This window comes from Gekko japonicus, unplaced genomic scaffold, assembly GCF_001447785.1.
Source record: "Gekko japonicus isolate JY-2015 unplaced genomic scaffold, Gekko_japonicus_V1.1 scaffold1369, whole genome shotgun sequence".
NCBI lineage: Eukaryota > Metazoa > Chordata > Lepidosauria > Squamata > Gekkonidae > Gekko > Gekko japonicus.
Window position 1 is genome coordinate 202,196 of NW_015161439.1, and position 13,276 is coordinate 215,471.

General features: G+C 45.1%; 2 protein-coding genes across 2 annotated transcripts in view; both read right to left on the reverse strand.

Moving 5' to 3' along the window:
* The window catches only part of LOC107125587 (poly [ADP-ribose] polymerase 14-like), a 37,933-nt gene extending 32,720 nt beyond the window's left edge, over positions 1-5,213 (reverse strand). The window contains exons 1-3 of the mRNA XM_015429015.1: positions 5,023-5,213; positions 3,149-3,409; positions 1,653-1,889 (exon numbers count right to left, since the gene is read on the reverse strand). Of these exons, the coding sequence (XP_015284501.1) occupies positions 1,653-1,889; positions 3,149-3,409; positions 5,023-5,119 (595 nt within the window). The 5' untranslated portion in view covers positions 5,120-5,213. The remainder of the gene's footprint in view (positions 1-1,652; positions 1,890-3,148; positions 3,410-5,022) is intronic.
* The window catches only part of LOC107125579 (poly [ADP-ribose] polymerase 14-like), a 13,807-nt gene continuing 5,721 nt past the window's right edge, over positions 5,191-13,276 (reverse strand). Inside the window, exons 3-5 of the mRNA XM_015429005.1 lie at positions 12,270-12,303; positions 10,593-10,705; positions 5,191-5,220 (exon numbers count right to left, since the gene is read on the reverse strand). Of these exons, the coding sequence (XP_015284491.1) occupies positions 5,191-5,220; positions 10,593-10,705; positions 12,270-12,303 (177 nt within the window). The remainder of the gene's footprint in view (positions 5,221-10,592; positions 10,706-12,269; positions 12,304-13,276) is intronic.

A 13,276-nucleotide genomic window follows, 5' to 3' on the forward strand; every position in this document is an offset into this window, starting at 1 on the left:
GGAGCTCCTTTGCATATTAGGCCACACACTCCTAGTGTAGCCAATCCTCCAAGAGCTTACAGTAGCCCCAGTAAGAAGAGCTCTGTAAGCTCTTGGAGGATTGGCTACACTAGGGGTGTGTGGCCTAATATGCAAAGGAGCTCCTGCTACCAGTAGAGCCCTGGCAGGCAGATAAAAGAAAGGGAAGAAGGGAAGAAGGGAACAGGGGAAGGGGAGAGGATATGGGGGCTGCCAGGAGGAAAGAAAGAGGAAATAGCATTGGGAAAGGGATACACGGAAAATGAAGTAAGCCCTGCCACTGCTTTCAGGTTTCCCACTTGTCTTTTCTACCACCTGTCTGGAAAAACAACGTCCTGCCACTTTAACAGAGAACTGATGTGTGGAAATGGGCAGCTGAAGCTTTGTATGGTATGGAGGTAAATAACAGCCCATTAAGGCTCCGTTAAAGGGACTGGACAGTTTTTTTCTCCAGGCTGTTGCCCACCCAACTAAGGATATTTCACTACACAAAATATTTTCAAGCTTCAAAACTGTTTCGAGGTAAGAATGCAATATTCCCAAAGCTGCCAGGTATGGTTTTATGTGTAGAGCAATTTGTACCGTGGTCTCCCCTGATCCAACTCAATTTTTTGCATTACTCTGCCTGTAGCTACAAGAACTCTAGAGTAGACTAGGTTCTTCAGGATTGGGGCCATAAGCAACAGGGATTTCTACCCTCTCCTCCTGATGTCAAGCTTCCTGGCCCCAAGTTAGATGGAAGCCAATTTACCGTGAAAGTGTAAAAAAGAGACCAAAACATCAATCTGCTAGTCTCAAAATGGCAGAATTACAAGCCAGCTAGTTCTTCCAATTATTCAAACAGAACTGGCTGAGCAGGACTGTTTTTTCCTGTTGTCTTATCTGCTGTCTTGCTTCTTCAATGAATACTTGCTTTCTGGTCAGAAAGTCAAATGCCTCCTTACCTGCACCCTTAGCTCCACTTACCAGTATGACATGACAGCCCTCAATTACACATCCTCTTCCATGGATAAAGAAACTGCTCTTTATGGTTGAAATGGATAAAATAACAAGGAAGCTTAATAATTTGGACGCAGAAGAGTTCTTTGAAGATTGGAAAGACTTTAAAGAATATTTAGAGAAACACTGGGATGTTAAGAACAATTTAATTTACTTTGATAATTATTGAAGGTAGATGACAATAGAAAAAAAATGTATATGAATAATAGTAAAATGGTATGTTACTGGTAGATTGTGATAAAGGTATAGGGAGATATGGAGTAAATTTAAGATATGGGCTGGAGGTTGGAGCACTGTGGGAAGCCGAGAAAGGGGTGGGAGATAGGAGAAAAGGATGTATGACCATTTGAAAACGTGTTTAATCTGTTATTATATCCTAATAAAATGTTTTGGGGGGGGAAAATTACACATCCTCTTCCTTACTCATGCTAATGTTATCCTCTCAAATGGAAGCCAAGAATTCAAAAGAGCAAATTAAGATTCATTAACTACCCTCCTAGGAAACCTGGAAACCGGACAAGGTTAACATTTTCTCCTCCTTCCCACCAGTTACCTAAATCGTGTGGAGTGTTGTTTATTGGTTTGTTTTTTGCTAGCCCAAACATAGTTCAGAAGGTACATTAATGGCAGATTACCTTTGCTATACTGAAAAGTAACGATGGCTAAGTTCTTGTTGGGAAGATAATTGGCCTCGGACACTGGCCCACCTCCATGCTTCTTGCTTTCAAAATACAAAGTAATAAAATCGCTGGTAATGTCAGAAGGGATATTTTCAACTAAGATAGTTCTGGTCACCTCCAGAGAACGTGCGGAAATGTTCAGCTGTTTAACCCGACGGTAGCCATTGAATGCCTTGATGAACTGGTCTATGTCTGTGAACAGATTTTCAAAAATATTAAGTTGCATCTCTACACTAATGGCACATTCCTCCCTCCTCAACTCCTTCAGTAATTCCTCCCAATAACCACGTCTCCTGCAGTCTCTATTCACCCAGTTATCCCGAGGATACTTGTATCTTCATTCTGGCTACCAGTTTACCTGGTTTACCCCCATGTCATTAAGACCCATTCAATTCCCCTGCCTGCCATCATTTCATCCTGATCCAGAGATACAGGTTCAAGGACCACCCCTCTCAGCTGGCTCCCTGTATTACCCTTCCATTCATACAGACAAGAAGTTTAAACCCAATAAAAATGGCAGTCCGGAAACAATGCCAACAGACCAAAAACCACCGTGGTGAAATTAAGAATGACATATTTAATAATTCTATGAGCATCCATTTGTGACGCTATTAATCTTACAATATGGTAAAAGAATTCAGGCATAGGCAAAGCAAAGTCCAACATAATCATATCCTCGATGAGCACACCGGTTTTTACACTCATTTCACCAATCTTCTTCATGAGTAAGAAGTCTTCTAAAGTTGGAAGATGTCAACCTCTTGATTCAGCTTAGTTTCTTTTTAAAAACAGTATAGCTTCTTATTTGTTTTCTTCTTAGTCAAATTCTCTTCCAGTTCCATTGCAAGTACTTGAATAGGAGCAAGCCAATTACTAAATTTCTAGTCGTAGCAACCAGTCCAAAATTTTTTTGTGGCAACAGGCCTATTTTGAATTGGCTGGCATTTGCTTTCTGACTCACGTTGTTGGCTAATAGCTCTCTATTAAAAGGTTCGAGTCCGACTCTAGGGTTGCGGTGCTCATCTCCGTTTCAAAGCCAAAGAGCCAGCGCGGTCCGAAGACGTTTCCGTGGTCATGTGGCCGGCATGACTAAACGCCAAGGCGCACGGAACACTGTTACCTTCCCACCGAAGTGGTACCTATTGATCTACTTGCAATTTCTTGCTTTCGAACTGCTAGGTTGGCAGGAGCTGGGACCAGAGACGGGAGCTCACTCCGTCATGTGGCACACTCGGATCTCGAACTGCTGAACTACCGACCTTCCACAGCCTGCAGTTCAGCGTCTTAACCACTTGAGCCACCGCAGCTCCTAGCTCTCTATTAGGGAGTAGCATTTCAGTAAGAATCAAGAGGTTGACATCTTCCACTTCTCCTCCTAGAATCTACCCACTTGTGGTTTCCTTTACGGCCAGCTGGCTCTTGTTGAGGCTTAGTTATCCCTTTCCGCTTACCATTAGGCTTGATGAGAGTAATAACAGCAGCGTTTTTCTCAGGTATTATCTCCACGTTGAAATCACGGTCTTCTTCGGATAAGCCACTGACATTTTCTACCAACAGAACCAGCGTGCATTGGTCTATGGTCTCCTGCACATTCTCAAGCGCAACTAGAGAAGTCAGCATTAGTGGCTGAGGAGTCCCTGGCAGACATTCTTGGACATGAAGTGCAATTTTCTTTACCGAGTGATTCTTTCTTCGCAAGACTTCTTGAGCATCTGATTGAACAGAGGCAGAAAGAAAAACAAAATACTGAACGGACCTTCATCATCCAGCCACCAAACTGAATGCCAAACCCAAACCTAAGCTCAGAATATTTTAGCACTTAAACCTGCCTCACACCACCATGTCAATCTGCTCAAGATCACAGGATAGCCCTCCTATTCCTAGCACACAATCTGGGAAAAGTACTTAACAGTGATATTTCTAGCGTCTCTTTAGCCAAACAAGGTATAGATAGGGACTCTGGGGCAAGTGATGCTCTGTCATCTTGGTGCTTGGGGGGGTCAACAGTGGGAGGGCTTCTAATGTCCTGGCCCCACTGGTGGACCTCCTGATGGCACTGGTATTTCTGGCCACTGTGTGATACAGAGTGTTGGACTGGATGGGCCTTTGGCCTGATCCAACATTGGCATCTCTTATGTTCTTAAATGACTCAACAGTTAAAGGTGGTGGTTTAAAATGCCCAACACATATTTCTTACAGGAAAGGGAAATGACCTTCCTTGATCCACCACAATGTGTATTACCCACAGATTCTTAGCTATGGTCAGCTTTCTAGTTAAACCAGCACTGCCGCTTGGAGCGTCTAATAAAGTTAACGTGTAGCAGCCTGAAATAAAAAAACATGGATTCCATGGGATCATTGTCCTCAGGTTCAGATAACCCAACAGTTCCATACAGGGCAGTACTGTAATTCCTTTTTACCCAAACAATTTTGTAAACTCTTTTATCTGAATGCTAATTTACTGCCATTTACAGATCTTACCAGCCACCTTAATCCAATCTCAGATATAATCACCCAGCACTTATGCATCTTGACTCGAACATGCCCTTTCTGGCAACCACCCTTCCACCCTCTCTATATATGTAATGGTTGAGGAAATTCTGTTTCACTGTATCTGAAGAAGTGGGTTTGTACACAAAATCTTATACCTTGAATGAAATTTCGTTGGTCTTAAACGTGCCACCGGACTCAAACTTTGTTCTGTTGCAACAGACCAACATGGCTACCCACCTGAATTAATGTATTTAACTGTCTAAAAATGATCATATCCCCAAACAAATTCCCTAGGAACCATTTATCTACTGTTGCCTCACCACACATGAGAGATCACTAAGTTTGGTGTAGTGGTTACGTGCACGAACTCTAATCTGGGAGAACCGGGTTTGATTCCCCACTCCTCCACTTGTACCTGGCTGGATGACCTTGGGCAAGCCGTAGTTCTGGTAAGAGCTGTCCTTGAAAAGAGCAGTTTCTGTCCAGAGCTCTCTCAGCCCCACCTACCTCACAGGGTGTCTGTTGTGGGGAGGGGAAGGGAAAAGGAGTTTGTAAGCCACTCTGAGACACCTTTGGGTAGTGAAGGGCGGGGTATAAATCCAATCTCTTCTTCTTCTAAGCGGCTGCCGTGCCAACAGCCCAAATGTGGTCAAACTAAAACACAACTACTTCGGTGTAGGGATCAGGCCATCTCTGCATATATCCTTGTAGTGTTAGCTGTGTATTTCAGGAGCACAGAACCCCTCCCCTCCACATATTTAACCTCTCCCCCAGCACAAGGCCCTCTGCTAACCGAACCGCATATCCCAGAAGACTCTCCTCATAACAATACCTTCTTCCTTTTCAAAAGTAATAATTAATCGTTGGCCATCTTTAACACAGGACTTAATGGGTCCCCCACCAGACCGCTTCTTATTTTCAAAGTACATCTCCACAATGTCCTCCTCGATTTCCTCCCCAGCAGCTGTCACTATCTCTACACGGAATTCTTCTTGCTTTATTATGTCTCCTGCATCACTTTCTGGAGAGCCTGAAATTTAAAAAAAAAAAAAAAAGCAGGGAAGGACAATGTGATTCCATCGATTAGAAGCCCACGCCACATGATGTATTTAAAACGGTGTTCTAAATTAAATAAGCCAGATTCAACAACTGAAAAGTGGAAGGCTGAGATTAAAAGTTACACCCTCTTGACGCTACCCAGGGCCGTAAGCTCAAGGGTAGAGTATCTGCTTGGCATGCAGAAGGTCTCAGGTTCGATCCCCAGCACCTCTCGCTTAAGAGATACAACAGAAAGTCATGGCCCTGACTTGAGTAGCCCAGCAGCTAAGCAGTATCAGTCCCAGTTAGTACTTGGATGGGAGACCACCAGAGTAGCTATACGGAGGCAGGCAGTGGCAAACATGAACACCTCTTGACTTGAAAACCACGTCACCATTAAGTTGCCTGTGACTTGTGTTAAGTCGGTTTCTTGACAAAGAGTCAGAGAGTGATTTCAGCAAAAGATCAGCTTTATTCAGCAACTCGTAACTCAACTCCAAACAGATCAACATGAATAGCCAGAACAGCTTTTACACTGAAGCTGTTCTACTTTTAAACTCTCCCGGCTAATGTAGCCACGCCCTATTATACAATATCAACCTATGAGGTTGCAGGGATAAGGTCCAATCACAATAGTTCCCGCTCTTGGAACTGGCTGTTGGTGATTGGTCGGTTCTTCCTGGGCTACCAATTACAAGTGAGGGATTAGAATCCTAGCCCAGGATGAAAGCTTCACATGGTGTTTCAATGACAGAGTTCACATACATACTTTGGTCAGATTGAGTACATCACAACTTGGCAACACTTTCCACCACCAGTAGGTGATGTGAAAGACCTTAACCTGAGATTCTGGAGAGCCACTGCCATTCTGAGTAGACAGTACTGTCCTTGATGGATCAGTGGCCTGATTCAGTATGAGGCAATGCCATGGGTTCTCATAGCAGCTGTGTATATTATATTAACCCTCCCCTTTGTAAAAAAGATGCCCTGCCACGTTGACTTTTCCCTGCAAGGACTACCAACATCAGGTGGTACAATGACACCTGAGTGAGGCATACCTACCCTCACAGGGAGAATAAGCCATCTTGGACTTCTAATACTAGGCCTAGGAGCAGGGGTGTCGAACTCATTTGTTACGAGGGCCAGATCTGATATAAATGGGACTTTGCCAGGCTGGGCCATGTGCGTCATAAAATGTAATGCCAGGTAGCGGAGATATAAACTTTATAAAGGACATAGGTAAAGGTAAAGGTTCCCTTGCTCGAAAGCCAGTCGAGTCCGACTCCAGGGTTGCGGTGCTCATCTCCGTTTCAAAGCCGAAGAGCCAGCGCTGTCCGAAGACGTTTCCGTGGTCATGTGGCTGGCATGACTAAACACCAAGGTGCACGGAACGCTGTTCCTTTCCCACCAAAGTGGTACCTATTTATCTACTTGCAATTTCTTGCTGTCGAACTGCTAGGTTGGCAGGAGCTGGAACTAGAGATGGGAGCTCACTCCGTCATGCGGCACACTCGGGTCTTGAACTACTGACCTTCCACAGCCTGCAGTTCAGTGTCTTAACCACTTAGACAAACGCAATTAAAGATCTTGTTTTTTACTTAAAATACGAAAGTGCTTTAAACAGTAACACTCTTGTAATATTTTGTTTGACAGTCTCTGATAACGGACACCTCTTGCTCTAAGTTATTGCATCAAAATCTGGAGACCAAGTCTGTGCTGTGGAAACGCTGAGTCCGCTGTTCAGGTGTGTATCTGTCAGCTGCGAATGTACTTTTAATTTATTGACATTCATTAAAGACAAGAGCTGTTCACAGACATACGTTGTCCCCAAACATACACAGCACACGAGGCAGCCTCTGGCTGTGACTGACAGAGTCAAGCAGAGCTGACAGACATCCGCAGCACACGAGGCAGCCTCTGGCTGTGACGGACAGAGTCAAGCAGAGCTGACAGACATCCAAAACGACTGATTGGAGCCGAGTGAAGCCGGAAAAAGCCGAGCAGGGTCAAGCGGAGCCGCCAAGGTGAAGAGCCAAAGAAAATCACAATGCTGACCTGACCTCAACAGGCAGCGTGATTTACACAGCTCAGGGTGGACTCTACATCACCGCAGAGTAGGGCCCCTCCAAAAATTCAAGCATCCGACCAAAGCCAAGCTGTTTTCGTGGGGAGGGGAGGAGTACGGCACGCTGAGGTTGCAGGGTGCCTTCGGGAGGGGAGGAGCAGCATATGGACCCGCTGTTTCCTTCTGCAACTGCTGCTGCTTTCCTTCCCTTACCCGAATGGTGGAACAAGCAAAGACAACTGCTCGTGCCCCACGCTCCCCCTCGTTCTGCTGTGGTTATCTCCTCTCACTATGGCTCCTTCCTCCTCCTCCTCATGAGTGGGACCAGCAAACACAATCGCATCGCACACTCATGCTCTTTGCAGGCTGTGTTAGTTTCCAGCTTAACAGGGAATGTATTCGAGAGAACGGAACTCTGAATAGGGTATTCCCCCCCTCTGCAGGTAGAAGTGACCTTTTGCTTTGAAAGTCTCACCACCTCCCTGTGTTTACAGGGGCAGACCAGGGTGCAGCGCAGCCGGGAACTAGGTAGGAGGCGGAGGGAAGAGGCAGCCAAGGGTCACAGGACAGCAAAGCTGCTGGTTCTTTTTCTTGTAAGGAATAAAATATACACTGCAAGAAACTTTTGCAAATTAACATGTTCTATTTATAAGTATCATTCTATGAAGTGCATGGTGTGCTATTATAACATCCTTGTCAGGTACAGATATTCCGTTCATTCCGTTTAACAACTACCAGTCAATTTTGCATCAGTATTTTAAAAGTCACGCCCCAATGAGAGTTTCCAGAATTACAAGCCCGCTTCTACTTGCACGAAGTCTTCCAAAACGGGGGGGGGAAGCTTTTATTTGTAGTTTTGTCGATGCTTATTGCCAGTCCTACGATAGACACATTGTGCGGCTAAGACTCATGGACAGAGCGCTCCTGTCATTGGGGCTCGACTTTTAAAATACTGTAATTGCCCTATGTAGATGTCATCTTCTTTTGTATAGGATTAAAATGCCCAAAACATTGCATACAGGCTTATTGTAAGTGTGCATAGTTAATCTAAGTATTTTTCTGTTTGTTCTTTTACAGTACATCCTGAGAACACTCTCCTGAGAACAAGGTCATTGGATAAGTAGGAATCATAGAATTGGAAGGTACCTCCAGGGTCATCTAGTCCAACCCCCTGCACAATGCAGGAAATTCACAAATACCTCCCCCACCACACCCGTAGTGACCGCTGTTCTACGCCCAGAAGATGACCAAAAACCTCCAGGATTGCTTCCTGACCCCAAAGTGGCAATCAGCATTTCCCTGGGCATGTAAAAAAGGGCCACAAGAACTAAGCACTGAGGTAACCCTTCCTGCCCTCCCTCTCATGATCTGCCTAAGTTCACAGAATCAGCACTGCTGTCAGATGGCCATCTAGCCTCTGTCTGAAAACCTCCAAAGAAGGAAAGCCCAAAGAAACCTGTTCCACTGAGGTTTTCGAGGGAACACTTCCTGAGGAAGCCTGTTCCCCTGAGAAACCGCTCTAAGTCTGAGTAGACCTTCTTACGATGGCACTGTTTGTCAAGAGACTTCAAGCCCAAACAGCCCAAACAGGTCCAAAGTCTCAACATGGGGACTGGTCAAAGTAAAACAACCAACCCCCCAAAAAGCTGAAGTGTGAGTCCTCACATCTCAAGGTAGGGTTGTCACCAGTCCCCCTTCTACTATCCAGACAGCCAGAGATCAAGGGACAAAGTCTCAGGACCTCCTGGAACTAAAATCAAGAAAGTCACCCTTGTAGGGCAGGACATCTTCAAGGCAAATTTCACAAACAATTACTCTGTAGCCAATGAGTGCTAAAGTACTGGGCACTCAATGAAATTACTGAGCAGCCGAGTTAGAACGGATAAAAGGAAGTACTTCTTCACCAAAGAGTGATTAACACATGGAATTCACTGCCACAGGAAGTGGCGGCGGCTACAAGCATGGACGGCTTCAAGAGGGAATTAGATAAGCATATGGAGCAGAGGTCCATCAGTGGCTATTAGCCACAATGTATAGATAGGGGCTCTGGGGCAAGTGATGTTCTGTATTCTTGGTGCTGGGTGGGGGGGCAAGTGGGAGGGCTTCTAGTGTCCTGGCCCCACTGGTGGACCTTCTGATGGCACCTGGTATTTTTGGCCACTGTGTGACAGAGTGTTGGACTGGATGGGCCATTGGCCTGATCCAACATTGGCTTCTCTTACGTTCTTACTGGATTCAGACTGAAGTCTTCTGAACTCAAGGACTCCACAATGATATAAGTAAAGCGATTTATTTAAAATTGTGCAGAAATAATTAAAGCACAGCAGTGAACAGTGAGGATAAAAATAACGAAGGCTAAAAATCGAAACTCTTTTGCAAACAATGGTTCAAGGTTTCAGTTATTGCACAGCAGCAGACTAAGGTCTTGAAGGTTCCAAAGTCCAGGGCAAGGTTTCCAGTCAGCAAGACCCACCAAACAAGACAGCATCCAGGCTAACCCAAGCACAGGGTCAGTCCCAGTAAACACATAAGGCAGTGGCCTGAGGCTCAACATATTTGGTCAACAATACAGCTTGTAGCAATGGCTTTACCACAAAGACTGAAATGAAAACCTCTTCTTTATGACCCAGGCCCGGTGTTAGCCAATCATGTGTAGGGCAAATACAAGCAACTTTCTCCCATGCATGATCTCAAGTGCTAACAAGATGGAATGCACCCTCCCCTATCTCATGTCCTTGGAGTTGCCAGGCCTAATGAAAGGACCTGCAGCTGGGTTACCTCCCCAATTCCTTATCTATGTCTCTGAAGCGTCTAACAGCTTATTTCCTTTCAGAGGGGGGGGGGAAATCTTTCTCTTGCAAGACCTCTTTACCAGGCCATTTTACTAAGCCAAAAAACCTGAACCAACGTTAAACCTTGAACAAGCAACTGTGTAGGAAAACCAGTTTCTTAACACTGTTAGTTTTCCAAGAAACATCTATGGAAATGTTTTGTGACTCACTCAAACTGCTTATTGGAAGACTCTCCACCCCCCACCCATTTCCTCATTAAAATATGCTAAGAGGAAAAACTGAACTTAAGCCGTTGTTCTATTGTGCCTGTTATAAATATTCCATATTTATCGAATGATGTATTTGGCTTTAAATCTTACCTTTCTCTTCAGATATACCTGATGGGTTGGACTCCTAAAAACCGAACAACAGTAATTCATTAAAGAAACTGAACAATTGATATAAAGAAGCTGCCAAATTTCTTTTTAGCTGCAGCCTATTTGGGGTTAAGATTTGTTTTATACGTGCCTGATCTCCCTCGGATACTATCATAGCAGAGATATCTGTTTCAGACTGTGATGCAAACACTCCAGGTTTTCCTTTTGCTTGCAGATCAGAGTCAGCAGACTTGAAGTTAGGACCTTGCAGATCAGAAAGCAGATCAAGGAAGGTTTTGTAACCCTATAGATAAAGCACTGCAAGCTGGCATATTAGCAAGCATGCACCCATAACATCTGAAGCTTTGCAGAGATTTCAGGCTAAAAGCTACTTATCACGGTATACCTTCTTTCACCCCAGATCTTCGCCTCAGTGGAGGTGTGTGCAATACGGAAGACTAGTCATGCCAACTTCTCCCCCTCCCCCAGCAGGCACTTAACAACAACAACAACTCCCCCCCCTCGGTATCTCTGTACTCCCAGGATGAGTATATCAGTCAACATACTGTTAAGAACATGCACAGAATATTTGCTACAGGGACTGAGAAGCAGGCCTTGCTTATGAGCTTGAGATTCAGCCAAGCATTCTGAAAGTTGCATCCCTATCTCCTTCCCACCCAACAGCCAACCTACCTTTATCTGCCTCTCTGTCTTCAGCTTTCCATCTCCTTTCCCCCTGCAGCTTCTACTGAGAAAAACTACGGTCTTTCTCCACAGTGGGGACTAAAGCAGTTTACACTGTTCTCTCCTTTTTATCCACAACCCTATGAGGTAGGCTAGGCTGAAAGGATGTGACTGGTCCAAAATCACCCAGTGAGCTTTCACAGCAAGATGGGGTTCTAAACCTGGGTCTCGCAAACCCTACCCCGAAGCTCTGACCATTATACTACACTGATTTTCATAGAGTGCCTGCTGTTGAACAGGAGCAAGCAGCCATTAAGCAACACACCCCTAATGTAGTCAATCCTCCAAGAGCTTACAGTAGCTCCTGTAAGAAGAGCTCTGTAAGCTCTTGGAGGATTGGCTACATGAGGGGTGTGTGGCCTAATATGCAAAGGAGTCCCTGCTACAAAAAGAGCCCTTTCTCAAGTCACCCAGAGGGTGCTGCTAGGCCTAGGTTTGCTTGCCTCCAGGTGGGACCTGGAGATCCCCCAGAATTACAACTGAACTCCAGACAACAGATCCCCTGGAGAAAATGGGTGGACACTGTGGCATTATATCCAGCTGAGGCCTCTCCCCTCCCCAAACTCTGCACTCCTCAGACTTCACCACAGAATCTCCAAGAATTCCCCAACCTGGACCGGGCAATCCTAGTCCCAGGACTGGCCCCAAACTCCTTGCTATTTAGCAGAAGGAATCCTCCCCAATCCAAGATCCAGTCCTGCTTTTGCTTCCTCTCCTCTGTCTCTCTTTGGCTATCTCTCACTGGGCCTGGAGTAGATCCCTGCGGAGGCCATTTCAAAAGATACTGGGGGGGGGGGTTTCGAACCTCCTCAAGGTTTTTTTTTTTTAAACTTTTTGGATTTTTCTGTAGACCCATGGAGTTTCCTGAGTCTGTAAAACAAACCTATTGGGGGAGATTATGCTCCCTATCTGCGGAAATAAGAATCCACACATAGGGGACCGTTGGGAATTAGATATATAGATACTACAATATAAAGATCCCTTAACAGTTATAAAAATATTTTGTCTCTCCCAGAGAAGAAGGAGAGACTTACACACAACAGTAAATCTTATCTATTTTCCAAGGTGTTTTGTAATAACTTACTGGACTCTTGAAGTTGATTGACTTGAATGGACTCCTGAAAGAGAAATGCCATTAATCAGCTGACATGTTTCCTATCCACACAAACTATAGCCTGGTTCATACAGTCAACCTTTTCCCCCAGTGATCGTTTCTGAGTATGCTGGAGACTTAAGTTGTATAGACAATGATACCCATGTCCCAGGACAAAGTAGTGGCTTTTAAACTCTCAAAGAATTCTTTCAGCATTGACCTATCGACCAAGGAACTCCTGTGCATCTGCCACGGATCCCCAGCTTCCTGTAAAGGATTGTGGGGTATGTTCTAGATCATATAAGGCACTGGTGAGGCATGATGGATGTCACCCCACATCAACTGATTCTGGAGTCAATCCAACACTCTTCCACACCTGCAAATTGGAATGGAAGAACAACGGGCAAGATGTCCTTCAGGGAAGTTTGTTTCCCGTTACGTACCTGTTTACTGAACCCTGAATAAACTTCAAAGGAATGCTGGGATTCCTCAAAACAAACTTAAAATCAATGTATCAGATTTAATCCCAGCAGCAGTTTCTGCAATTGCGATAACTCATGCTTAGGCCTCCGTGACTAAGAATTTCTTCTGGGCTGCTGCGCAATGCTCCCCCCTAAGCTGTGGAGTCTTGTGAGCAAAAATTCTACTTGGTGAGCTACTGGCATTAAAGTTGTGAGCGAGCGATTTGACCACTGCATAAATTAGTTTGCTCTGGAGTCGTCCTTCCTGAGCCAAGACAAAAATGTGTGAGCCGGAGGCTAAAAAACTGTGAGCTAGCTCACACTAACTCAGCTTAGAGGAACGTTGTGTGCTGTGGCCAGGGGACATTTCCTAGAAGAGGTGCAGGAGCTCATTAGCACAACTCATTAGCATAAGTTATTTGCATATGCCACACCCCCTGACATCACCGGAAGTGTGTCAGAAAGCAACACCCCCGCTCAGGCTCCACTGGACTGTTTTGGATTGCTAGCTATTTGGGGGGGGGGGGGACACATGTC